The following is a 27,333-nucleotide window of genomic DNA, read 5'->3' as shown; positions in this document are numbered from 1 at the left end:
GGAAGGCCACCAAAAGGACCTGGCCACCAGATCTCTGGTGCCAAAAATTCCCGGGTGACCTGCCAACACCGAGGAATGAACCTCGGAAATGACTCTGCTGGTCCACTTATCCGGGACAAACAGTCTGTCAGGTGGACAAGACTCAGGCCTATCAGCCTGAAATCTCTGCAACACACGTCGCAGATCCGGAGAAATAGCTGACAAGATAACTCCATCTTTAAGAATACCAACAGGATCAGCGACTCCAGGAGCATCAGGCACAAAGCTCCTAGAAAGAGCATCGGCCTTCACATTCTTTGAACCTGGTAAATACGAGACAACAAAATCAAAGCGGGAGAAAAACAATGACCAGCGGGCCTGTCTCGGATTAAGGCGTTTAGCAGACTCGAGATACATCAGATTTTTGTGATCAGTCAAGACCACCACACGATGCTTAGCACCCTCGAGCCAATGACGCCACTCCTCAAATGCCCATTTCATGGCCAACAACTCCCGATTGCCCACATCATAATTTCGCTCAGCAGGCGAAAACTTCCTAGAGAAAAAGGCACAAGGTTTCATAACAGAGCAACCAGGGCCTCTCTGCGACAAAACAGCCCCTGCCCCAATCTCCGAAGCATCCACCTCAACCTGAAAGGGAAGTGAGACGTCAGGCTGGCACAAAACAGGCGCCGAAGTAAACCGGCGTTTCAACTCCTGGAAAGCCTCCACGGCAGCAGGAGCCCAGTTAGCTACATCGGAGCCCTTCTTGGTCATATCCGTCAAAGGTTTCACAATGCTAGAAAAATTAGCGATAAAACGACGGTAGAAGTTAGCGAAGCCCAAGAACTTCTGAAGACTCTTAACTGACGAGGGCTGAGTCCAATCAAGAATAGCTCGGACCTTGACTGGGTCCATCTCCACAGCAGAAGGGGAAAAAATGAACCCCAAAAAGGGAACCTTCTGTACACCAAAGAGACACTTTGAGCCCTTGACAAACAAAGAATTTTCACGCAAAATTTTAAAGACCAACCTGACCTGCTCCACATGCGAATCCCAATTATCAGAAAAAACCAAAATATCATCCAGATAAACAATCAAAAATTTATCCAGATACTTCCGGAAAATGTCATGCATAAAGGACTGAAAAACTGAAGGCGCATTGGAGAGCCCAAAAGGCATCACCAAGTACTCAAAATGACCTTCGGGCGTATTGAATGCGGTTTTCCATTCATCACCTTGCTTAATGCGCACAAGGTTGTACGCACCACGAAGGTCTATCTTGGTGAACCACTTGGCACCCTTAATCCGGGCAAACAAGTCAGACAACAGCGGCAAAGGATACTGAAATTTGACAGTGATCTTATTTAAAAGCCGATAATCAATACAAGGTCTCAAAGATCCGTCCTTTTTTGCCACAAAAAAGAATCCCGCACCAAGAGGGGAAGAAGACGGACGAATATGTCCTTTTTCCAGAGACTCCTTGATGTATGAACGCATAGCGGTATGTTCTGGTACCGACAGATTAAACAGTCTTCCCTTAGGAAATTTACTGCCTGGGATCAAATCTATAGCACAGTCACAGTCCCTATGAGGAGGCAGTGCACTGGACTCAGACTCACTGAAGACATCCTGATAATCAGACAAATACTCCGGAACTTCCGAAGGCGTAGAAGAAGCAATAGACACAGGCAGGGAATCCTCATGAATACCACGACAGCCCCAACTTGAGACTGACATAGCCTTCCAGTCCAGGACTGGATTATGGGTCTGTAACCATGGCAGCCCTAAAACGACCAAATCATGCATTTTATGTAAAACCAGGAAACGTATCACCTCGCGGTGTTCAGGAGTCATGCACATGGTAACCTGAGTCCAATACTGCGGTTTATTTGCTGCCAATGGTGTAGCATCAATACCCCTAAGAGGAATAGGATTTTCTAATGGTTCAAGAGTAAATCCACAGCGCTTAGCAAATGAGAGATCCATGAGACTCAGGGCAGCACCTGAATCTACAAACGCCATGACAGGATAAGATGACAGTGAGCAAATCAAAGTTACAGACAGAATAAATTTAGGTTGCAAATTACCAACGGTGACAGGACTAACAACCTTAGCTATACGTTTAGAGCATGCTGAGATAACATGTGTAGAATCACCACAGTAGTAGCACAAGCCATTCCGGCGTCTATGAATTTTCCGCTCATTTCTAGTCAGGATTCTATCACATTGCATTAAATCAGGTGTCTGTTCAGACAACACCATGAGGGAATTTGCGGTTTTTCTATCACATTGCACCGAATTAGGTGTCTGTTCAGACAACACCATGAGGGAATTTGCGGTTTTGCGCTCCCGCAACCGCCGGTCAATTTGAATAGCCAGTGCCATAGTATCATTCAGACCTGTGGGAATGGGAAAACCCACCATAACATTCTTAATGGCTTCAGAAAGGCCATTTCTAAAATTAGCGGCCAGTGCACACTCGTTCCAATGTGTCAGCACGGACCATTTCCGAAATTTTTGGCAATACACTTCAGCCTCGTCCTGCCCCTGAGACATAGACAGCAAGGCCTTTTCTGCCTGAATCTCAAGATTGGGTTCCTCATAAAGTAAACCGAGCGCCAGAAAAAACGCATCAAGATCAGCCAATGCCGGATCTCCTGGTGCCAGCGAAAAAGCCCAATCCTGAGGGTCGCCCCGTAAGAACGAAATAACAATTTTTACTTGCTGAGCAGAATCTCCTGATGAACAGGGTCTCAGGGACAAAAACAATTTACAATTATTCACGAAATTCCTAAACTTAAACCTGTCTCCGGAAAACAGTTCAGGAATCGGTATTTTAGGTTCTGACCTAGGATTTCTGATAACATAGTCTTGTATGCCCTGCACACGAGTAGCCAGCTGGTCCACACTTGTAATCAAGGTCTGGACATTCATGTCTGCAGCAAGCATAGCCACTCTGAGGTAAAGGGGAAGGAGAAAAAAAAAACTCAGAATCTTCTTTCTTATAATCCCTCTTCTGCAATGCATTAAACATTTAATACTGGCCTGGCAAACTGTTATGACCCCAATGGCGAGGGTCTCAGAGGAACATGGAAGTCTGCAGAATACAAAAATCCAGCTCATAGGGCAGTGGTAACTGGGTTGACCATATATCTACTCCTAACGCCAACACTAGAAGTAGCCGGGGATCATTCCTACGTTGATTCTAGATGACACGCGCCAGCCGGAGAATCTAGCTACCCCTAGTAGAGGAAAACAAAGACCTTTCTTGCCTCCAGAGAAGGGGACCCCAAAGCTGGATAGAAGCCCCCCACAAATAATGACGGTGAGGTAAGAGGAAATGACAAACACAGAAATGAACCAGGTTTAGCACAGAGAGGCCCGCTTACTGATAGCAGAATAAAGAAAGGTAACTTATATGGTCAACAAAAACCCTATCAAAATCCACACTGGAAATTCAAGAACCCCCGAACCGTCTAACGGTCCGGGGGGAGAACACCAGCCCCCTAGAGCTTCCAGCAAAGGTCAGGATATAGATTTGGAACAAGCTGGACAAAAATACAAAACCAAAACAAATAGCAAAAAGCAAAAGGCAGACTTAGCTGATATAACTGGAACCAGGATCAGTAGACAAGAGCACAGCAGACTAGCTCTGATAACTACGTTGCCAGGCATAGAACTGAAGGTCCAGGGAGCTTATATAGCAACACCCCTAACTAACGACCCAGGTGCGGATAAAAGGAATGACAGAAAAACCAGAGTCAAAAAACTAGTAACCACTAGAGGGAGCAAAAAGCAAATTCACAACAGTGTTGAGCGATACCATCCGATACTTGAAAGTATCGGTATCGGAAAGTATCGGCCGATACCGGCAAAGTATCGGATCCAATCCGATACCGATACCCGATACCAATACAAGTCAATGGGACTCATGTATCGGACGGTATCCCTGATGGTTCCCAGGGTCTGAAGGAGAGGAAACTCTCCTTCAGGCCCTGGGAACCATATTAATGTGTAAAAGAAAGAATTAAAATAAAAAATATTGCTATACTCACCTCTCCGACGCAGCCTGCACCTTACCGAGGGAAGCGGCAGCGTTCTTTGTTTAAAATTCGCGCTTTTCTTTCCTTTACGTGAAGTCCCGGCTTGTGATTGGTCGCGTGCTGCCCATGTGGCCGGGACGCAACCAATCACAGCAAGCCGTGACGTAATTTCAGGTCCTTCAGGATTTTAAAATTACGTTCCGGCGTTGTGATTGGTTGCGTCGCAGTCACATGGGCGACGCAACCAATCACAGCAAGCCGTGACGTAATTTCAGGTCCTTCAGGATTTTAAAATTACGTCCCGGCTTTGTGATTGGTTGCGTCGCGGTCAACCAATCACAAGCCGGGAGGCTGGACACGCGCGCATTTTAAAATGCGCGCTTGTCCAACCTCCCGTGACGTCCCGGCTTGTGATTGGTTGCTTCGCGGTCAACCAATCACAAGCCGGGAGGCTGGACACGCGCGCATTTTAAAATGCGCGCTTGTCCAACCTCCCGTGACGTCACGGCTTGTGATTGGTTGCGTCGCCCATGTGACTGCGACGCAACCAATCACAAAGCCGGGACGTAATTTTAAAATCCTTAAGGACCTGAAATTACGTCATGGCTTGCTGTGATTGGTTGCGTTGCCCATGTGACTGCGACGCAACCAATCACAAAGCCGGGACTTCACGTAAGGAAAGAAAAGCGCGAATTTTAAACAAAGAACGCTGCCGCTTCCCTCGGTAAGGTGCAGGCTGCGTCGGAGAGGTGAGTATAGCAATATTTTTTATTTTAATTCTCTCTTTTACACATTTTTACATTAATGTTGTTTCGATACCGATACCCGATACCACAAAAGTATCGGATCTCGGTATCGGAATTCCGATACAGCAAATATCGGCCGATACCCGATACTTGCGGTATCGGAATGCTCAACACTATTTATGAGCAATATCTTGTCACAGTAAATATTATACATGCTCATACATTATTTCACTTGGTAATCCAAGTATTCCGAAAAAAGTTCTAAGCAAAAACTACGAAAAGGTTGGAGATTCTCAAAGTTTGAAAAGTGTATTACCTAATAATTAGCAATTTGGACACACTAACTTCCACAATTGGATGTATTTAAGTAAAATGTTCCTGTGCTGAGATAATCTTATAAATGTGCCCCTGTTGTGTACTGTTTAATGGTTGTGTCTGACCATATAGGACCTTGGTCTAATCAAACCACAGCTCCTGGGAAGTGGGGGGAGAAAAAAGTATACTGACATTATAGCATGGGATTGGAGATTACTTTTTTCTTTTAGGTAAAATATTGTTTAAAAACAGGCAAGGAAATGTTTTACCTCTCAGAAATAATCAGCTGTGATCCCATGCTGCAATGTCTATACATTTAGAAAAGTGGACCCCAAAATGATTCGTGTAATGGAAAATGATAAAACCAGATTGCATTTTACACTTCCGGTGTCCAGCACCAGTTGGCCACTATTGTTCCAATTTTTGTGTTTTGCAAAGAAGTGCTGTCTCAGGATCTTTAAAGTTTATGAATGAAGCCATGGCTGTATTTTATCCACTGGACTATGTCTTTGATTGTTTCAACTTTATAAACTTTTCATTGACCTGTCAACTCTTCTTCTATATATATTTATGGATACTTGTTATATATACACACAAGTGTTTACGAGGGCTTAACATATATTTTTTATAAATAACAGAGGAATTGAGAATACAATCTATTGTATATTTGGTAATAAAACAGAAAAGTTAAATGAATTTCAATTCTTTATCAGATTTGGATTTGAAAGGAGGCAAATTACAGTTGGGTGAGGTCAATCTTGGGGGTTTAGAAGGTCACCAATTTGAGTTTAGTAGCGGGGAGACAAAAACTTTTGAAATTAATGGAAAACCTGAATTTAATGGTGGACTTCAAATATCAGGACAGCAAGGGGGAAGACGTTAGTTATATGATTGATAAATTTGGAAAATTTTAGCAAAAATATTCTTTTTAAGGCTAAGTTTTAAGGATTAAATATAAACAATGTTAGTGCAATTTTTATTGTTTTCTTTGGGATTTTTTTTAATTGGCTTATGGGAAAAAGAAAGCTTGGTAATGGTGAGAACTGAAAATACTGTTTTAGTGGTGGACCATTTTTATATTCCAAAGTTTTGAAATGAAGAAGTTTGTAAAATACTGAAGCTTATTCTTGAGGGTAATTAGCTCAAAGGCTGTACAATTTTTGTAATAGTATAATTTTGGTAGCATTGATTTGGGATGAGGCAAATTTCAACAATTCGGTCTAAATATTGGAGACACATTTGGTCATCAACAGGAAAAATGTAATACCAAAAAAATGGATTTGAAAAGATTTCTTAAAAAAATATAGATGATGGGAAAAATAAGCGTACTCATACTTTCTCTAGGATGGTGGTGGATTTAAGTTATTTTGTGTGCATTTGAGTTTCTCTTTGTTTTGGTAAAAGGAAATTATTTTATGGCGGTAAGAGTTTTTGCATAATAAGTTAAATGTTTTAATTCTTCATTTCAACAAAACTATTGGACTTGCAATTAGGAAATTAGAACTAACCATGTACCCATCCTATATCTAAGGGGCATGATTGGTGATCAAACTGGAAAAATTGAGATTGGAAATAGTAGGGCAAAAACTTAAAATTAATGGTGGACTTGTAAGTCAATTTAATAAGAAAAGACAAAAACGTATGTAATTTCAATTAGTTAATTTACATATATTTTGAGAGACTGACAAATGGCGAGAAGTTTTGAAATAAAAACAGCATTACATAAAGTTTGAGAACTTTTCATTTTTTCACAAGTCTAAAATTAGTTTTCATGGAATCTAAAAGCACTTGTTGTAAGGGCTGGCGGAACGCACCGAGTAAATATAGAGATGTTATTTGGTGCGTTCGCAGCCCGGGGTCCACCGTGCAGGTAAAGAACCTGCTGCTGGCAAATGGCGGCACTATATGGCGGTAGAAGCGATCTCTGTTGCTTCACAGAGTCGCTATAAAGAAAGGACTGTGTCCTGTTAAACTCCACAGGAATACACAGTAACTGCTGAGCAGATAGCAGCTTGTGGTCACGCAGTCAAGGAGGCAAACATACAATCTCCTCACCGGAGGAGCCGGTATTTTAGGTGGCTTATTTCAGCCGGGGCCCTGAAACCATACACACAATCTCCTCACCAGAGGTGCCGGTATTCTAAGTGGCTTATTTCAGCCGGGTCCCTGAAACCACACAAGCGTGACCAAATTTGCGCAAAACTCATAACATGTATTGATACTAGCGCATGGCCGTGCGGCCATGCGAACCTTATATAGCTGCAGCAAGTACAAGACCTTCCTAGAAGGACCAATGAGAGGCTGTCACAGAGCCTGAGCACCTTCAGGACCTTCCTGGAGAACCAATGGGTTTTGCTGCAGTATCCAAGCATGTGACCCTCGATCTCCAAAGAGATCTTACCCTGGGCATGCTCAGAAGGAGAAAAGCAGGACTTAGTCCCAAAAGCGTCTGCTCGCCGCTGCCCAGCACTGGCTTCAATGGCAGAAGCTGGAAAAGCAGCAGTAACCCTTTGCACAGAGTCAGACTGAGCGAGACGCTGGGACCGACGTCTCCGCTGAGCAGACTCCACTGCGGCAGGAGAAGAATCGGAGACCGCAGCGGAGATGGCCCGAGATTCCCCCTGTGCAGAGGCGGGAACTCGACCCCTAACACTTGAAGATTTAATTGATGTGAAAGGCAAACAATTTAACATGAGTTACAAGAAGTTGTAACAAGACTAATTTAACTGTAAATTATCTCATTAAGGGTGAACTTAGGACATTACGTGAAAATAATAAAAAGGTCAAGGAAGCCACAACATTTCTTGAAATACACTTGGGTTTGTGGATCTATTCTAGCCTCTTTATAATGTCAAGGTGGTGGGTATTATATACTAAATCGAAGGAATAAATCATCTTAACCTGAAAGGTGAAAACATACGACTACCGAACTTAAATGTGGGGGCATAGTTGGTCAATAAAGTGGAAAAATTAAATTTGGCAACAATGGTGGGGATGCTTTTGGCGTTAATGGAAAACAGGAAATGAATGGTGGATATAAAATATCTAGTGAGATCAACAAGGAATTAGGAAACAGTAAGTTATTACAGTTAGTAAATATTAACCTATCTAGATAAACTTGACAGGAGGTGGAATATTGTTCAGTTTAGAGGAATGTGAACATTTATATTTCTAAAAATGGAAATAATTAATGTGAAAGATGAATAATTAACGTGAGTTATACTAAATTACAAAGAGTTGGGTTTAGCCTGTGAAATAACTTGTGGAGATTGAAGGTAGGAAAATGCATGAAATTAAGGATGAATTTTGGATATTATCTGAAATAACTGAAGAACAGAAGGAAAACATTAACTTTCTTTATATACACTTTGCTTAGTATGTACTAGCCTCTTTATGCTTTCGAGGTGATGGGTATAATCTTGATTTTTGTTTAAAAAAAGGGGCAATGATGTATTTTGAATGAAATGTTTTGTTTCCTTATATAAACAGAAATTAACCTGAATGGTGGAAACCTACACCTACCCAACATAAATGTGGGGGGTATACTTGGTCAACAAGGTGGAAAAATTCAAATTGGCGCTGCTGGAGGGGCAGGAATTAATATAAATGGGATTAATCAAGAAGCAGGAGGCAGTAAGTTTTTAGTAAACATGAATATATGTAGATCAATCTAACAGGTGGTGGGATATTTTTCACAAACTTTTTTTACAAAGTCGTACAGTTAGAGAAAACCTTTTTTGCAATTCTGCTGTTTAGTTTTTTGGGGAAATGTCGACATTTATTTCTTCCAAAATGGAATGAATTGACATAAAAGGCAAAAAAAAGTGCATAAGTTATGGTAACTAGCAATGATTGGGGTTTAGTTGGTAAAATAACTGGCAAAGATTGGTGATGGTGGGTAGAAAAACATGAAATTAAAGATACATTTAAAATATTATTTGGAGTATAAAAAGGGGAGAAGGAAAACATAACAGTTCTCCAATGTATACCACAGTTAATACATAAGTCTGTGCTGTAGAAGTGATAGGTATTATTTTATTAAAAAAGGAGAATTAATAAATTTTTAATTAAGTGTTTTGTTTCCTTATATAAACAGACATTAACCTGGGAGGTGGAAACCTACAACTTCCAAACCTAACTGTGGGGGGTATTCTTGGTCAACAAGGTGGAAAAATTGAAATTGGCAGTGCTGGGGAGGCACATGGTTTTGGAATTAATGGAAAAAGTGAATTTAATGGTGGCCTGAATATAAATGGGATTAACCAGGAAGGAGGAGCTAGTAAGTTATTACATTAAGTAAATATCAACATATCTAAAGCACTTGCTTTCGGAATTAATGGAAAACATGAAATTAATAGTGGATTTAGCTTAAATGGAATTAATCAGGAAGGAGGAGGCAGTAAGTTATTAGTAAATATGAATATGTATAAATCTAGATAAACCTATCAGGTGGTGGGAGTTAGAAAAAATATTTTTTGCATTTTTTGGGGTAAAATGTCACTATTTGTTTTTCCCAAAATGCAATGAGTTAACATGAAAGGCAAAAAATTTACATACCTTATATACTCCTGTATAAGTCGACCCAAGTATAAGCAGAGGCACCTAATTTTGCCACGAAAAACTGAGAAAACTTATTGACTCGAGTATAAGCTGGGTATGGATTTTCCCCTTCATCCCTACCCTGTTATGCATGGCTCCCCATCCCTGTCCTTGTATGCATGGCTTCTCATTCCTGTATGCATGGTTCCTTATCCCTGTCCTTGTATGCATGGCTCCTTATCCCCTATCCTTCCATGCATTGCTCCCCATTCCTGTCCTTGTATGCATGGTTCCTATAAAAATCACACTTCCTATTTACCTTCCTCCCTCGCTGCATCTTGTTTGGTGCCAGCAGCCCTTCCGGCCGAGCGATCACGTGTCCCCGCTCATTAAGGTAATGAATATTCACTCCACGCTTATGGGAGTGGAGAGAGGTGAATCTTCATCACCTTAATGAGCGTGGGACATGTGATCGCTTGGCCAGAAGAGCTGCTGGCACCAACGAGATGCAGTGAGGGAAGGTAAATGGTATGTGTGTTGGAAGGCTGCAGCTGTAACTGCGCGTTTTAAGAGAAATGAATATTCACTGCCAGCGCTATGAATATTCATTTCTCTTTAGCAGTGAGTACAGACTTTAGCCGTAGCCGCCGGTTCCTGCCTCTGTGAGCCGCCGCGCCTCCTCCCCTGCCGTCTTCTGGGAAAATGACTCATGTATAAGCCAAGGAGGGCGTTTTCAGTGCAAAAAAGTGCTGAAAAACTTGGTTTATTCATGAGTATATATGTTAGGTTGTGATAACTAACAATGAGTGGGCCTTAGTTGGTAAAATAGCTGCGAAAGATTGGTGATGATGGGTAGAAAAAAATGTGAAATGAAGAATACATTTCAAATAAATTGAAGTAAATAAAGAGGAGAAGGAAAACATAACATTTCTCCAATGTATACCATGGTAACTACATAACAGCCTTTCTGTACTGTAGAGGTGATGGGTATTATTTTATTAAAGAGGAGAACTAAGGAGTTTTGAATAAAATGTTTTGTTTCCTTATATAAACAGAAATTAACCTTGGAGGTGGAAACCTACAACTTCCAACCCTAAATGCAGGGGGCATACTTGGTCAAACAGGTGGAAAAATTCAATTTGGCGGTGCTGGTGGGGCACAAGGTTTTGGAATTAATGGAAATCAAGAAATTAGTGGTGGACTTAATATAAATGGGATTAATCAAGAAGGAGGAGGCAGTAAGTTATTAGTAAATATGAATATATCTAAATAAACCTGACAGGTGATGGGATATTTTTCACAGTTTTTTACAAAGTCGTTTAGTTAGAGTAAAAATTTTTAATTCTATTGTTCATTTTTTGGTTGGAAATGTCAACATTTGTCTTTTTCCAAAATGGAATGAATTGATGCAAAAAAGCAAAAAATGTACATAGATTATGGTAATTAGAAGTGAGTGGGGCTTAGTTGGTAATATAACTGGTAAAGATTGGTGATGGTGGGTAGAAAAAAGAAGCATGAAATTAAGGATAAATTTAAAATAAATTGAAGTAAATAAAGGGGAGAAGGAAAACATAATATTTCTCCAATGTATACCATCGTAACTACGTAACAGCCTTTCTGTGCTCTCAAGGTGATGGGTAATATATTTTATTAAAAAAGAGAGCTAAGGAGTTTTGAATGAAATGTTTTGTCTCCTTATATAAACAGACATTAACCTGGGAGGTGGAAACCTACAACTTCCAAACCTAACTGTGGGGGGTATTCTTAGTCAACAAGGTGGAAACATTGAATTTGGCGGTGCTGGGGAGGCACAAGGTTTTGGAATTAATGGACAAAGTGAAATTAATGGTGGCCTGAATATAAATGGGATTAATCAGGAAGGAGGAACCAGTAAGTTATTACATTTAGTAAATATGAACGCATATAGATAAACCTGATGGGTGGTGGGTTATTTTTCACAGTTTTTTCCAAAGTCGTATAGATGGAGAAAACATTTTTTGCCATTATATTGTTTATTTTTGGGGGGAAATGTCGTCATTTGTCTTTTCCAAAATGGAATGAATTGATGCGAGAGGCAAAACAAGTATTTAGAGAAAATATTTCTTACAGTTCTATTGTCAGTTTTTTGGGGGAAATGTCAACGTTTGTCTTCTACAAAATTAAATGAATTGAGGTGAAAGGCAAAAAATGTGCATGCTGTGTTAGCTAGTAATGAATAGGGCTTGGTTGATAAAATAACTATCAAAGATTGGTGATGGTAGGTGGAAAAATCATGAAATTTAGGGTAAATAGAATATTATCTGAAGTAAATACAAAGGAGATGGAATTGTTATAATTTTTCCAATATATACTATGGAAAGTACCGTATATAAAAGTCTTTCTATACTGTCGAGGTGATGGGTATTCATTTATTAAAAAGCAGAATTAAGGAATTTTGGATCAAATGTTTTGTTTCCTTATATAAACAGAAATTAACCTGGAAGGTGGAAACCTACAACTACCCAACCTGAATGTGGGGGGCATACTTGGTCAACAAGGTGGAACAATTGAACTTGGCAATGTAACTTTAGGAATCACTGGAAATCAACAAATTAATGGTGGACTTAATATATCAAGTGGGATTAGTAGGAAAGGAGGAAAACGTAAGTGAGATGTTGAGGTGATGGGCATTTATATGCTAGAAATTGTAGAGATTAGAATAAAGTCTAGTTCATTTTTGTCATAGGAAAATTATTTTTGTAAAGGGAAATTATATTTTTAGAAAATAATTTATAATAGCAGATTATTACTTAATTTCAATGGTTAAATAGATAATATTGATGAAAAAAGAGGCAAAATCCAACCTTAATATAGGTGGCGTAATTGGTCACCAAACTGGAAAAATTGCGTTTGGGAAAACTTGGAAGGCAAAAACATCATACATCATATACAGGGTCTCGCAAGCTGAGCCCGCATCTTTTCCAGCAGATGATGGTAGAATTATTCTGCCATCATCTGCCTCTAACAGCCATGGGCAGACCTTCATTGTTAACATTTTAACTGACTCTGTAAATCTCTTAACATGCGCCATGCTTATTATCACGGTTCTCCTGTGAAATAAAGTCAGGAGACTGTGATTTTAGCTACACATGGCAGCAATGATGCACTGCTGTAATTAACACAAGCAAATGGATACCTGCAGGTTCAAGTTTCTTAAAGGGAGTTAAATATACAGTAGAAAGTGAAAAAAAAAAGGTTTAATTAATGTGAAGAAAATAAAAATATATTAAAATGCAAATCACCCCCTTTTTGCTCCATTAAAAATAAAATAAATTAAAAGAAAATGAAAAATGCATAAATTTGGTATCGCCATATTCATAAAAGTTAAGTAAAGAACCCAAAAAACAAAAACAATTGTGGAATTGCACTTTTTTTTGCAATTTCGACGCACTTGGAATTTTTCCTGCCATTGCATCACATGATAAACTGGATTATGTTATTCAAAGGTAAAATTTGTCTAACGAAAAAGAAGACCTAATACTGCTATGTGGACAAAAACTAAAAAGTTATGGCTTTGGGAGAAGGGGAGGAAAAAAGCAAAAATGAAAAAGCAGAAATTGGCTGGGACGGGAAGGGATTAAAGTGATGGGTATTTTAAATTATTAACTTGTTTTGTTAAGTATTACCTAAAATGGAAGGGAAAATAAGAAGGGCTACTTAAACATAGTATTACAATTTTTTTAAAGCAGTTAAGGTGAGGAAGGAATACTACTCGCCTGCTAGAGTTTTAAAATCAGGCACAACTGTAAAATACCATATATCTCATGGAACGCCTAAGTGGTGGTTTGATGCTAACACTGTGAGATGGGGATAATTCCTTGGAAGAGTTCCAACGTAGGAAAAAGCAAGCTCTAGGTGCTTCCACTAACCGATGAGGATTCCAATGGAGTGAGATAATGTCCAAGAGAGCACAACAGAGTGTTTAACGCCAACAATACGTGTGGTACGGGTGATACATCTGATGAGGGCCGAAACGCGTTGTGTTTTTAACCATTTTTTATTGAATAAACCACATGTATTATTGGAGTGAAACAATTCGCTGCTCTCTCTTGGAAATGATCTCACTCCATTGGGATCCTCATCGGTTACTGGAAGCGCCTATATTTTGTTTTTTTTCCTATGCATAAAATTAAAACTAAAATTCAAGGATTAAAAATAAATTACATATATATTGCTAAGTGTGAGGGCAATTTTTTTTATAAGGGAGAAAGAGCTTAATAATACAAGTTAAATGATTTTTTTTTTTTCGATTGACCCTTTAAAGGGACACTGTCACCTGAATTTGGAGGCAACAATCTTTAGACCTAAAGGCGGGGTTTTTGGGTGTTTGATGCACCCTTTCCTTACCCGCCGGCTGCATGCTGGCTGCAATATTGGATTGAAGTTCATTCTCTGTCCTCCGTAGTACACGCCTGCGTAAGGCAAGATTGCCTTGTGCAGGCATGTACTACGGAGGACAGAGAATGAACTTCAATCCAATATTGCAGCCAGCATGCAGCCGGCGGGTAAGGAAAGGGTGCATCAACACCCGAAAACCCCGCTCCTAGGTCTAAAGATTGTTCCCTCCAAATTCAGGTGACAGTGTCCCTTTAAGATCCATATGTTTATTCAATCTAATTAGTTTTAGTTTAAAACTATGGGACAAATTTGTTCCTTGGTCCTCAAAGGGTTAAAGAGAAATAATTGATTTGAAAGGAGGCAAAATACAACTCCCTAAAATAATTCTGGGGGGGGTTGTACATGATAATCAAAATGTAAAGGTACAATTTGGATTTGGTGGAGAGACAAGTAATTCATGGAAACCATGAAATTAATGGTGGACGTGAAATCTCAAATGAGCTCAATAAGGAAGGAGGGGAAACTTTATGTGAGACATGTAATGATGACATACAGCCTTGCTAAGAAAAAGTCAACCTTGAGATGAATTTGCTAAAAGCCCCCTTAGTCTCGGCAGAAAATAGAATCTAAAAAATAATATTATTAAATGGTTGTTGGGGTGATACGCATAAATGTTTTAAAAACTGATCAAATTAATTGGAATTTGTTGCTATAGTGGTAAAGAAAAATTACTTTATAGAGGAATTATTTCATAATACAAGTTACATGATTTGTTCCTTCATTTAAACAGAAATAATTGACTTGAAAGGAATGAAAATCCAACGTCCCGATCCGCATCTGGGGGGTGCAATTGGTCAACAAGGTGGAAAAATTGAATTTTCTTTTGGAATTAATGGAAAAAATGAAATTAATGGTGGATTTAGCATTAATGGGATAAATCAGGAAGGAGGAGGCAGTAAGTTATCACATTATGAACATATGTAGATAAACCTGACAGGTGGTGGGATATTTTTCCTTTTTTTTTTTACAATGACATATAGTAAGAGAAAACATTTTTTGCCATTCTATTGTTCATTTTATGGAAATGTGAAAATCTGTCCTTCTCAAATTGGAAGGAATTGATAGGAAAGGCAAAAAATGTACATAGATTATTGTAACTAGCAATGATTGGAGCTTAGTTGGAAAAAATAACTGGTATAGATTGGTGATGGTGGGTAGAAAAAAATTAAAGGTAAAATTTGGAATAATAGCTGAAGTAAATAAAGGGAAGAAGAAAAACTTAGCATTTCCCAAATGTATACTATGGTTTTTATATAATAGCCTGTCTGTGCTGTCGAGGTGAAGGGTATTATTTATTATAATTAAAGGGAACCTGTCACCCCCAAAATGGCTGGTGAGGTAAGCTCACCGGCATCAGGGGCTTATCTACAGCATTCTGTAATGCTGTAGATAAGCCGCCGATGTTACCTGAAAGAGGAGAAAAAGACGTTAGATTATACTCACCCAGGGGCGGTCCCGCTCTGGTCCGCGTCCGATGGGTGTCTCCGGTCCGCTCCGGCGCCTCCCATCTTCATTCCATGGCGTCCTCTTCGGGTCTTTACGCCGCGGCTCCGGCGCAGGCGTACTTTGTCTGCCCTGTTGAGGGCAGAGCAAAGTACTGCAGTGCGCAGGCGCCGGAAAGGTCAGAGAGGCCCGGCGCCTGCGCAATGCAGTACTTTGCTCTGCCCTCAATAGGGCAGACAAAGTACGCCTGCGCCGGAGCCGCGGCGCGAAGACCCGAAGAGGACGTCATGGAACGAAGATGGGAGGCGCCGGAGCGGACCGGAGACACCCATCGGACGCGGACCAGAGCGGGGCCGCCCCTGGGTGAGTATAATCTAACGTCTTTTTCTCCTCTTTCAGGTAACATCGGCGGCTTATCTACAGCATTACAGAATGCTGTAGATAAGCCCCTGATGCCGGTGAGCTTACCTCACCAGCCATTTTGGGGGTGACAGGTGCCCTTTAAAAAGGAGAATTAAGGAGTTTTCAATTAAATGTTTTATTTCTTTTGATGAACAGAAATTAACCTGGAAGGTGGAAACCTACAACTACCAAACCTAACTGTGGGGGGCATACTTGGTCAACAAGGTGGAAGCATTGAATTTGGTGGTGTTGGGGAGGCACAGGGTATTGGAATAAATGGAAGCCAGGAAATTAATGGTGGACTTGATATATCAAGCAATATTAATGGGGAAGGAGGAAAACGTAAGTGAAATGTTGAGGTGGTGGGAATTTATATGCTGGAAATTGTAGTGAAATTGCAGCTTAGTTAATTTTTGCCATAGTGAAGAGAAAAAAAGCAATTGAGATATATTTTATAATAGCAGATAACTGCTTAATTTCAAATTTGGAATATTATCTGAAGTAAATAAAGGGAAGAAGAAAAACTTAGCATTTCCCAAATGTTTACTATGGTATTTATATAATAGCCTTTCTGTGCTGTCGAGGTGAAGGGTATTATTTATTATAATTAAAAAGGAGAATTAAGGAGTTTTCAATTAAATGTTTTATTTCCTTATATAAACAGAAATTAACCTGGGAGGTGGAAACCTACAACTACCAAACCTAAGTGTGGGGGGCATACTTGGTCAACAAGGTGGAAAAATTACATTTGGTGGTGCTGGTGGGGCACAAGCTTTTGGAATAAATGGAAATCAACAAATTAATGGTGGACTTGATATATCAAGCAATATTAATGGGGCAGGAGGAAAACGTAAGTGAGGTGTTGAGGTGGTGGGCATTTATATGCTAGAAATTGTAGCAATTAGAATGAAGCCTAGTTAATTTTTGCCACAGTGAAAGGAAAATACACAATTAGGATATATTTTATAATAGCAGATAACTGCTTAATTTCATTGTTTGAATAGAAAATATTGCCAGAAAGGAGACAAAATGCAACAGTCCAACTGAAATACGGGAGGCGCAATTGGTCACCAAACTGAAAAAATTGTGTTTCGGAAAACTGTTTAAGCAAACACATGATACTTCATATGTAGGGTCTCTGACTTTGACATGGGCTTGTAAGCTGAGTTCTCATCATTGCTGCCAAATGATGGTTGAATTATTCAGCCATCATCTACCTCTAACAGCCGTGTAAAGAGCTCCATTGTTAACATAATAAATGCAGCTGTCAATCTCTTATCACGCGTTGTGCTTGCTGTGATGGATCTCCTGAGAAAGTTAGTCTGTAGCTTGCTTGCATAGGAGACAGTGATTTTTGAACTAGTGATATATTGCTGTACACAGCACATGCAATCAAATAATTTCAGGATTAAGTTTCCAAAAGGGTGTAAAAAATTCTTTAAGATGTGAAAAAAAAAAGTTTTTATACATGAGAATAAACAAAATATGTAAGCAACTAATCACCCCCTTTTGCTATATTAAAAATAAAGCAATTGAAAGAAAAGTTTTAGTTTAGAACTATTGGGCAAATATGTTCCTTGGTCCTCAAAGGGTTAAACAGAAACAATTGATTTGACAGAAGGCAAAATACAACTCCTCAAACTAAATCTAGGAGCGTGTCCTTCCTTGGTCATCAAAAGGGAAAGATTAAGTTTGGTAAGTGTGGAGAGACAAAGACTTTTGAAATTCATGGCAGCCATTGAATTAATGGTGGACTTGAAATATCAATTGCGCGCAATAAGGAAGGAGGGAAACTATGTGAGACATGTAATGACAAACAGCCTTGCTAAGAAAAAGTCAATGCCAATTGAGATGAAGCTCTGCTGAAGCCCCCTTAGTCTTGGCAAAAATACAATATAAATAATTACTATTGTTAAATTAATTGATGAGGTGATAGGTGTAAATATTTTAAAAATTAACTCAATTAATTGAAATTTGTTTTTGCAGTGGTAAAGAAAAAGTACTTTATAGATTAACTAGTTTATAATACAAGTTACATGATTTGTTCCTTCATTTAACCAGAGATAATTGACTTGAAAGGAGGGAAAATCCAAGTTCCCGATCTACATCTGGGGGGCGCATTTGGTCAGCAAGGTGGAAAAATTGAATTTGGCGGTGCTAGGGAGGCAAATTTTTTTGGAATTAATGGAAAACATGAAATTAATGGTGGATTTAGCATAAATGGGATTAATCAGGAAGTTGTCACATTATAAACATACAGTTAAGTCCATATATATTTGGACAGAGACAACATTTTTCTAATTTTGGTTATAGACATTACCACAATGAAGTTTAAACAAAACAATTCAGATGCAGTTGAAGTTTAGACTTTCAGCTTTCATTTGAGGGTATCCACATTAAAATTGGATAAAGGGTTTAGGAGTTTCAGCTCCTTAACATGTGCCACCCTGTTTTTAAAGGGACTCAAAGTAATTGGACAATTGACTCCAAGGCTGTTTCATGGACAGGTGTGGGCAATCCCTTCATTATGTCATTCTCAATTAAGCAGATAAAAGGCCTGGAGTTGATTTGAGGTGTGGTACTTGCATTTGGAATGTTTTGCTGTGAAGTAAACATGCTGTCAAAGGAGCTCTCCATACAGGTGAAACAAGCCATCCTTAAGCTGCGAAAACAGAAAAAACCCATCCGAGAAATTGCTACAATATTAGGAGTGGCAAAATCTACAGTTTGGTACATCCTGAGAAAGAAAGAAAGCACTAGTGAACTCATCAATGCAAAAAGACCTGGGCGCCCACGGAAGACAACAGTGGTGGATGGTCGCAGAATAATCTCCATGGTGGAGACAAACCCCTTCACAACAGCCAACCAAGTGAACAACACTCTCCAGGAGGTCAGCCAACCAAGTGAACAACACTCTCCAGGAGGTCAGCCAACCAAGTGAACAACACTCTCCAGGAGGTCGGCGAATCAATATCCAAATCTACCATAAAGAAAAGACTGCATGAAAGTAAATACAGAGGGTTCACTGCACAGTGCAAGCCACTCATAAGCATCAAGAATAAAAAGGCTAGACAGGACTTTGCTAAAAAACAGCTAAAAAGCCAGCACAGTTCTGGAAAAACATTCTTTGGACAGATGAAACCAAGATCAACCTCTACCAGAATGATGGAAAGAGAAAAGTATGGCAAAGGCATGGTACAGCTCATGATCCAAATCATACCACATCATCTGTAAAAAACGGCAGAGGCAGTGTGATGGCTTGGGCATGCATGGCTGCCAGTGGCACGGGGTTACTAGTGTTTATTGATGATGTGACACAGGACAGAAGCAGCCGCATGAATTCTGAGGTATTCAGAGCCATACTGTGTGCTCAGATCCAACCAAATGCAGCCAACCTGATTGGTCGTCCTTTCATACTACAGATGGACAATGACCCAAAACATAAAGCCAAAGCAACCCAGGAGTTTATTAAAGCAAAGAAGTGGAATATTCTTGAATGGCCAAGTCAGTCACCTGATCACAACCCAATTGAGCATGCATTTCACTTGTTAAAGACTAAACTTCAGACAGAAAGGCCCACAAACAAACAGCAACTGAAAACCACCGCAGTGAAGGCCTGGCAGAGCATCAAAAAGGAGGAAACACAGCGTCTGGTGATGTCCATGAGTTCAAGACTTCAGGCAGTCATTGGCAACAAAGGGTTTTCAACCAAGTACTAAAAATGAACATTGTATTTAAAATTCTTGAATCTGTCCAATTACTTTTGGAAAACAGGGTGGCACATGTTAAGGAGCTGAAACTCCTAAACCCTTCATCCAATTTTAATGTGGATACCCTCAAATGAAAGCCGAAAGTCTGAACTTCAACTGCATCTGAATTGTTTTGTTTAAAATTCATTGTTGTAATGTCTATCACTAAAATTAGAAACATTTTGTCTCTGTCCAAATATATATGGACTTTACGGTATGTAGATAAACCTGAAAGGTGGTGGGATAGTTTGAATTTTTTTTACAATGTCATATAGTTAGAAAAAACATTTTTTGCCATTCTTTTGTTTGTTTTGTGGAAATGTGAACATCTGTCCATCTCAAAATGGAAGAATTTGACGGGAAAGGCAAAATATGTACGTAGATCATTGTAACTAGCAATGATTAGGGCTTAGTTGGTAAAATAACTGGGAAAAATTGGTGATGGTGGGTAGCAAAAAGTATGAAATTAAAGGTAAATTTAGAAAATTATCTGAAGTAAAAAAAGAAAAACTTAGTATTGTCCAGTGTATGCTTTTGTATGTATATAATAGCCTTTCTGTGCTGACGAGGTCACGGGTATTTTTTATCATTATTAAAAAGGAGAATTAAGGAATTTTGAATGAAATGTTTTGTTTCCTTATATAAACAGAAATTACCCTGGAAGGTGGAAACCTACAACTACCAAACCTAACTGTGGGGGGCATAGTTGGTCAACAAGGTGGAAAAATTGCAGTTGGCAGTGCTGGTGGGGCACAAGCTTTTGGAATAAATGGAAATCAGCAAATTAATGGTAGACTTGATATATCAAGCAATATTAATGGGGAAGGGGGAAAACGTAAGTGAGATGTTGAGGTGGTGGGCATTTATATGTTAGAAATTTTAACGATTAGAATGAAGCCTAGATAATTTGTGCCATAGTGAAGGGAAAATAAACAATTGGGATATAGTTTATACTAGCAGATAACTGCTTAATTTCATTGTTTAAATAGATAATATTGCCAGAAAGGAAACAAAATATATCAGTCCAACCGAAATATGGGAGGCGTAATTGGTCACCAAACTGAAAAAATTAAGTTTGGGGAAAACTGTGGAAAAAAACATGATGCTTCATATGTAGGGTCTTTGACTTTGACACGGGCTTGCAAGCTGAGATGGCATCTTTCCCAGCAGATGGTGGTTGAATTATTCAGCCATCATCTGCCTCTAGCAGGCGTATACAGAGCGCCATTGTTAACATGATAAATGCAGCTGTCAATCTCTTATCACGCATCGTGCTTGCTATGACTGATCTCCTACGAAAATTAGGCAGTAGCTGGTGTTCATAGGAGACTGTGATTTTAGCTATACATAGCACCAGTGATGCATTGCTATATACAGCACAAGCGATCAGATAATTGCTGGTTTAAGTTTCCCAAAGAGAGTAAAAAATACAGTTAAAAGTAAAAAAATGTTTTTATAAATGAAAAAATTAAAAATATATACAATTTTTTTTTAATGGTGGAGAGACAAAGCCTTTTGAAATTCATGGAAACCATGGAATTAGTGGTGGACTTGAAAACTAAATTGAGCTCAATATGGAAGGCGGGAAACTCTATGTGAAACATATAATGACACACGGCCTTGCTAAGAAAAAGTCATTGCTTCTTGAGATGAATCTCTGATGAAGCCTCCTTAGTGTTGAAAAAATGCAATATAAATAGTCACTATTGTTAAATTAATTGCTGAGGTGATAGGTATAAATATTTTAAAAATTGATTCAATGAGTTGAAATTAGTTTTGCGGTGGTAAAGAAAAATTAATTTATAGAGGAATTATTTTATAATACCAGTTACATGATTGTTCCTTCATTTAAACGGAAATAATTGACTTGGAAGGAGGGAAAATCCAACTTCCCGATCTACATCTTGGGGGCGCATTTGGTCAACAAGGTGGAAAAATTGAATTTGGCGGTGCTAGTGAGGCACTGTTGTGAATTTGCTTTTTGCTCCCTCTAGTGGTTACTAGTTTTTTGACTCTGGTTTTTCTGTCATTCCTTTTATCCGCACCTGGGTCGTTAGTTAGGGGTGTTGCTATATAAGCTCCCTGGACCTTCAGTTCAATGCCTGGCAACGTAGTTATCAGAGCTAGTCTGCTGTGCTCTTGTCTACTGATCCTGGTTCCAGTTATATCAGCTAAGTCTGCCTTTTGCTTTTTGCTATTTGTTTTGGTTTTGTATTTTTGTCCAGCTTGTTCCAAATCTATATCCTGACCTTTGCTGGAAGCTCTAGGGGGCTGGTGTTCTCCCCCCGGACCGTTAGACGGTTCGGGGGTTCTTGAATTTCCAGTGTGGATTTTGATAGGGTTTTTGTTGACCATATAAGTTACCTTTCTTTATTCTGCTATCAGTAAGCGGGCCTCTCTGTGCTAAACCTGGTTCATTTCTGTGTTTGTCATTTCCTCTTACCTCACCGTCATTATTTGTGGGGGGCTTCTATCCAGCTTTGGGGTCCCCTTCTCTGGAGGCAAGAAAGGTCTTTGTTTTCCTCTACTAGGGGTAGCTAGATTCTCCGGCTGGCGCGTGTCATCTAGAATCAACGTAGGAATGATCCCCGGCTACTTCTAGTGTTGGCGTTAGGAGTAGATATATGGTCAACCCAGTTACCACTGCCCTATGAGCTGGATTTTTGTATTCTGCAGACTTCCACGTTCCTCTGAGACCCTCGCCATTGGGGTCATAACAGTTTGCCAGGCCAGTATTAAATGTTTAATGCATTGCAGAAGAGGGATTATAAGAAAGAAGATTCTGAGTTTTTTTTTTCTTCTTCCCCTTTACCTCAGAGTGGCTATGCTTGCTGCAGACATGAATGTCCAGACCTTGATTACAAGTGTGGACCAGCTGGCTACTCGTGTGCAGGGCATACAAGACTATGTTATCAGAAATCCTAGGTCAGAACCTAAAATACCGATTCCTGAACTGTTTTCCGGAGACAGGTTTAAGTTTAGGAATTTCGTGAATAATTGTAAATTGTTTTTGTCCCTGAGACCCTGTTCATCTGGAGATTCTGCTCAGCAAGTAAAAATTGTTATTTCGTTCTTACGGAGCGACCCTCAGGATTGGGCTTTTTCGCTGGCGCCAGGAGATCCGGCATTGGCTGATCTTGATGCGTTTTTTCTGGCGCTCGGTTTACTTTATGAGGAACCCAATCTTGAGATTCAGGCAGAAAAGGCCTTGCTGGCTATGTCTCAGGGGCAGGACGAGGCTGAAGTGTATTGCCAAAAATTTCGGAAATGGTCCGTGCTGACACATTGGAACGAGTGTGCACTGGCCGCTAATTTTAGAAATGGCCTTTCTGAAGCCATTAAGAATGTTATGGTGGGTTTTCCCATTCCCACAGGTCTGAATGATACTATGGCACTGGCTATTCAAATTGACCGGCGGTTGCGGGAGCGCAAAACCGCAAATTCCCTCATGGTGTTGTCTGAACAGACACCTAATTCGGTGCAATGTGATAGAAAAACCGCAAATTCCCTCATGGTGTTGTCTGAACAGACACCTGATTTAATGCAATGTGATAGAATCCTGACTAGAAATGAGCGGAAAATTCATAGACGCCGGAATGGCTTGTGCTACTACTGTGGTGATTCTACACATGTTATCTCAGCATGCTCTAAACGTATAGCTAAGGTTGTTAGTCCTGTCACCGTTGGTAATTTGCAACCTAAATTTATTCTGTCTGTAACTTTGATTTGCTCACTGTCATCTTATCCTGTCATGGCGTTTGTAGATTCAGGTGCTGCCCTGAGTCTCATGGATCTCTCATTTGCTAAGCGCTGTGGTTTTACTCTTGAACCATTAGAAAATCCTATTCCTCTTAGGGGTATTGATGCTACACCATTGGCAGCAAATAAACCGCAGTATTGGACACAGGTTACCATGTGCATGACTCCTGAACACCGCGAGGTGATACGTTTCCTGGTTTTACATAAAATGCATGATTTGGTTGTTTTAGGGCTGCCATGGTTACAGACCCATAATCCAGTCCTGGACTGGAAGGCTATGTCAGTCTCAAGTTGGGGCTGTCGTGGTATTCATGGGGATTCCCTGCCTGTGTCTATTGCTTCTTCTACGCCTTCGGAAGTTCCGGAGTATTTGTCTGATTATCAGGATGTCTTCAGTGAGTCTGAGTCCAGTGCACTGCCTCCTCATAGGGACTGTGACTGTGCTATAGATTTGATCCCAGGCAGTAAATTTCCTAAGGGAAGACTGTTTAATCTGTCGGTACCTGAACATACCGCTATGCGTTCATATATCAAGGAGTCTCTGGAGAAGGGACATATTCGTCCGTCTTCTTCCCCTCTTGGTGCGGGATTTTTTTTTGTGGCAAAAAAGGACGGATCTTTGAGACCTTGTATTGATTATAGGCTTTTAAATAAGATCACTGTCAAATTTCAGTATCCTTTACCGCTGTTGTCTGACTTGTTTGCCCGGATTAAGGGTGCCAAGTGGTTCACCAAGATAGACCTTCGTGGTGCGTACAACCTTGTGCGCATTAAGCAAGGTGATGAATGGAAAACCGCATTCAATACGCCCGAAGGTCATTTTGAGTACTTGGTGATGCCTTTTGGGCTCTCCAATGCGCCTTCAGTTTTTCAGTCCTTTATGCATGACATTTTCTGGAAGTATCTGGATAAATTTTTGATTGTTTATCTGGATGATATTTTGGTTTTTTCTGATAATTGGGATTCGCATGTGGAGCAGGTCAGGTTGGTCTTTAAAATTTTGCGTGAAAATTCTTTGTTTGTCAAGGGCTCAAAGTGTCTCTTTGGTGTGCAGAAGGTTCCCTTTTTGGGGTTCATTTTTTCCCCTTCTGCTGTGGAGATGGACCCAGTCAAGGTCCGAGCTATTCTTGATTGGACTCAGCCCTCGTCAGTTAAGAGTCTTCAGAAGTTCTTGGGCTTCGCTAACTTCTACCGTCGTTTTATCGCTAATTTTTCTAGCATTGTGAAACCTTTGACGGATATGACCAAGAAGGGCTCCGATGTAGCTAACTGGGCTCCTGCTGCCGTGGAGGCTTTCCAGGAGTTGAAACGCCGGTTTACTTCGGCGCCTGTTTTGTGCCAGCCTGACGTCTCACTTCCCTTTCAGGTTGAGGTGGATGCTTCGGAGATTGGGGCAGGGGCCGTTTTGTCGCAGAGAGGCCCTGGTTGCTCTGTTATGAAACCTTGTGCCTTTTTCTCTAGGAAGTTTTCGCCTGCCGAGCGAAATTATGATGTGGGCAATCGGGAGTTGTTGGCCATGAAATGGGCATTTGAGGAGTGGCGTCATTGGCTCGAGGGTGCTAAGCATCGTGTGGTGGTCTTGACTGATCACAAAAATCTGATGTATCTCGAGTCTGCTAAACGCCTTAATCCGAGACAGGCCCGCTGGTCATTGTTTTTCTCCCGCTTTGATTTTGTTGTCTCGTATTTACCAGGTTCAAAGAATGTGAAGGCCGATGCTCTTTCTAGGAGCTTTGTGCCTGATGCTCCTGCAGTCGCTGATCCTGTTGGTATTCTTAAAGATGGAGTTATCTTGTCAGCTATTTCTCCGGATCTGCGACGTGTGTTGCAGAGATTTCAGGCTGATAGGCCTGAGTCTTGTCCACCTGACAGACTGTTTGTTCCGGATAAGTGGACCAGCAGAGTCATTTCCGAGGTTCATTCCTCGGTGTTGGCAGGTCACCCGGGAATTTTTGGCACCAGAGATCTGGTGGCCAGGTCCTTTTGGTGGCCTTCCTTGTCAAGGGATGTGCGGTCATTTGTGCAGTCCTGTGGGACTTGTGCTCGAGCTAAGCCTTGCTGTTCTCGTGCCAGCGGTTTGCTCTTGCCCTTGCCTGTCCCGAAGAGACCTTGGACACATATCTCCATGGATTTCATTTCTGATCTTCCGCTATCTCAGGGCATGTCCGTTATCTGGGTGATATGTGATCGCTTCTCCAAGATGGTCCATTTGGTTCCCTTGCCTAAGCTGCCTTCCTCTTCCGATCTGGTTCCTGTGTTTTTCCAGAACGTGGTTCGTTTGCACGGCATCCCTGAGAATATTGTGTCTGACAGAGGATCCCAGTTCGTTTCCAGGTTCTGGCGATCCTTTTGTAGTAGGATGGGCATTGATTTGTCGTTTTCGTCTGCTTTCCATCCTCAGACTAATGGACAGACGGAGCGAACCAATCAGACTTTGGAGGCTTATTTGAGGTGTTTTGTCTCTGCTGATCAGGACGATTGGGTGACATTCTTGCCGTTGGCTGAGTTTGCCCTTAATAATCGGGCTAGTTCCGCCACCTTGGTTTCACCTTTTTTCTGCAACTCTGGTTTCCATCCTCGCTTTTCTTCGGGTCATGTGGAGCCTTCTGACTGTCCTGGGGTGGATTCTGTGGTGGATAGGTTGCAGCAGATCTGGAATCATGTGGTGGACAACTTGAAGTTGTCACAGGAGAAGGCTCAGCGCTTTGCCAACCGTCGCCGCGGTGTGGGTCCCCGACTACGCGTTGGGGATTTGGTATGGCTTTCTTCCCGCTTTGTTCCTATGAAGGTCTCCTCTCCCAAATTTAAACCTCGTTTTATTGGGCCTTACAAGATATTGGAAATCCTTAATCCTGTATCTTTTCGTCTGGATCTTCCTGTGTCGTTTGCTATTCACAATGTATTTCATAGGTCCTTGTTGCGGCGGTACATTGTGCCTGTAGTTCCTTCTGCTGAGCCTCCTGCTCCGGTGTTGGTTGAGGGCGAGTTGGAGTACGTGGTGGAGAAGATCTTGGATTCTCGCCTCTCCAGGCGGAGGCTTCAGTACCTGGTCAAGTGGAAGGGCTATGGTCAGGAGGATAATTCCTGGGTGGTCGCCTCTGATGTTCATGCGGCCGATTTAGTTTGTGCCTTTCATGCCGCTCATCCTGATCGCCCTGGTGGTCGTGGTGAGGGTTCGGTGACCCCTCACTAAGGGGGGGGTACTGTTGTGAATTTGCTTTTTGCTCCCTCTAGTGGTTACTAGTTTTTTGACTCTGGTTTTTCTGTCATTCCTTTTATCCGCACCTGGGTCGTTAGTTAGGGGTGTTGCTATATAAGCTCCCTGGACCTTCAGTTCAATGCCTGGCAACGTAGTTATCAGAGCTAGTCTGCTGTGTTCTTGTCTACTGATCCTGGTTCCAGTTATATCAGCTAAGTCTGCCTTTTGCTTTTTGCTATTTGTTTTGGTTTTGTATTTTTGTCCAGCTTGTTCCAAATCTATATCCTGACCTTTGCTGGAAGCTCTAGGGGGCTGGTGTTCTCCCCCCGGACCGTTAGACGGTTCGGGGGTTCTTGAATTTCCAGTGTGGATTTTGATAGGGTTTTTGTTGACCATATAAGTTACCTTTCTTTATTCTGCTATCAGTAAGCGGGCCTCTCTGTGCTAAACCTGGTTCATTTCTGTGTTTGTCATTTCCTCTTACCTCACCGTCATTATTTGTGGGGGGCTTCTATCCAGCTTTGGGGTCCCCTTCTCTGGAGGCAAGAAAGGTCTTTGTTTTCCTCTACTAGGGGTAGCTAGATTCTCCGGCTGGCGCGTGTCATCTAGAATCAACGTAGGAATGATCCCTGGCTACTTCTAGTGTTGGCGTTAGGAGTAGATATATGGTCAACCCAGTTACCACTGCCCTATGAGCTGGATTTTTGTATTCTGCAGAC

The 27,333-nt window shown here is 40.8% G+C and overlaps 1 protein-coding gene across 1 annotated transcript in view; it reads left to right on the top strand.

Moving 5' to 3' along the window:
• LOC143770229 (uncharacterized) overlaps positions 1-27,333 on the top strand; it is a 263,961-nt gene that overhangs the window by 27,493 nt on the left and 209,135 nt on the right. The window contains exons 8-16 of the mRNA XM_077259650.1: positions 8,576-8,719; positions 9,183-9,365; positions 10,681-10,863; positions 11,333-11,515; positions 12,094-12,267; positions 14,793-14,957; positions 16,064-16,249; positions 16,572-16,757; positions 20,306-20,491. Coding sequence (XP_077115765.1) covers positions 8,576-8,719; positions 9,183-9,365; positions 10,681-10,863; positions 11,333-11,515; positions 12,094-12,267; positions 14,793-14,957; positions 16,064-16,249; positions 16,572-16,757; positions 20,306-20,491 — 1,590 coding nt within the window. The remainder of the gene's footprint in view (positions 1-8,575; positions 8,720-9,182; positions 9,366-10,680; positions 10,864-11,332; positions 11,516-12,093; positions 12,268-14,792; positions 14,958-16,063; positions 16,250-16,571; positions 16,758-20,305; positions 20,492-27,333) is intronic.

Source organism: Ranitomeya variabilis, chromosome 4 (genome assembly GCF_051348905.1).
Source record: "Ranitomeya variabilis isolate aRanVar5 chromosome 4, aRanVar5.hap1, whole genome shotgun sequence".
Lineage (NCBI taxonomy): Eukaryota > Metazoa > Chordata > Amphibia > Anura > Dendrobatidae > Ranitomeya > Ranitomeya variabilis.
This window is presented reverse-complemented; position numbering and strand designations above follow the sequence as displayed.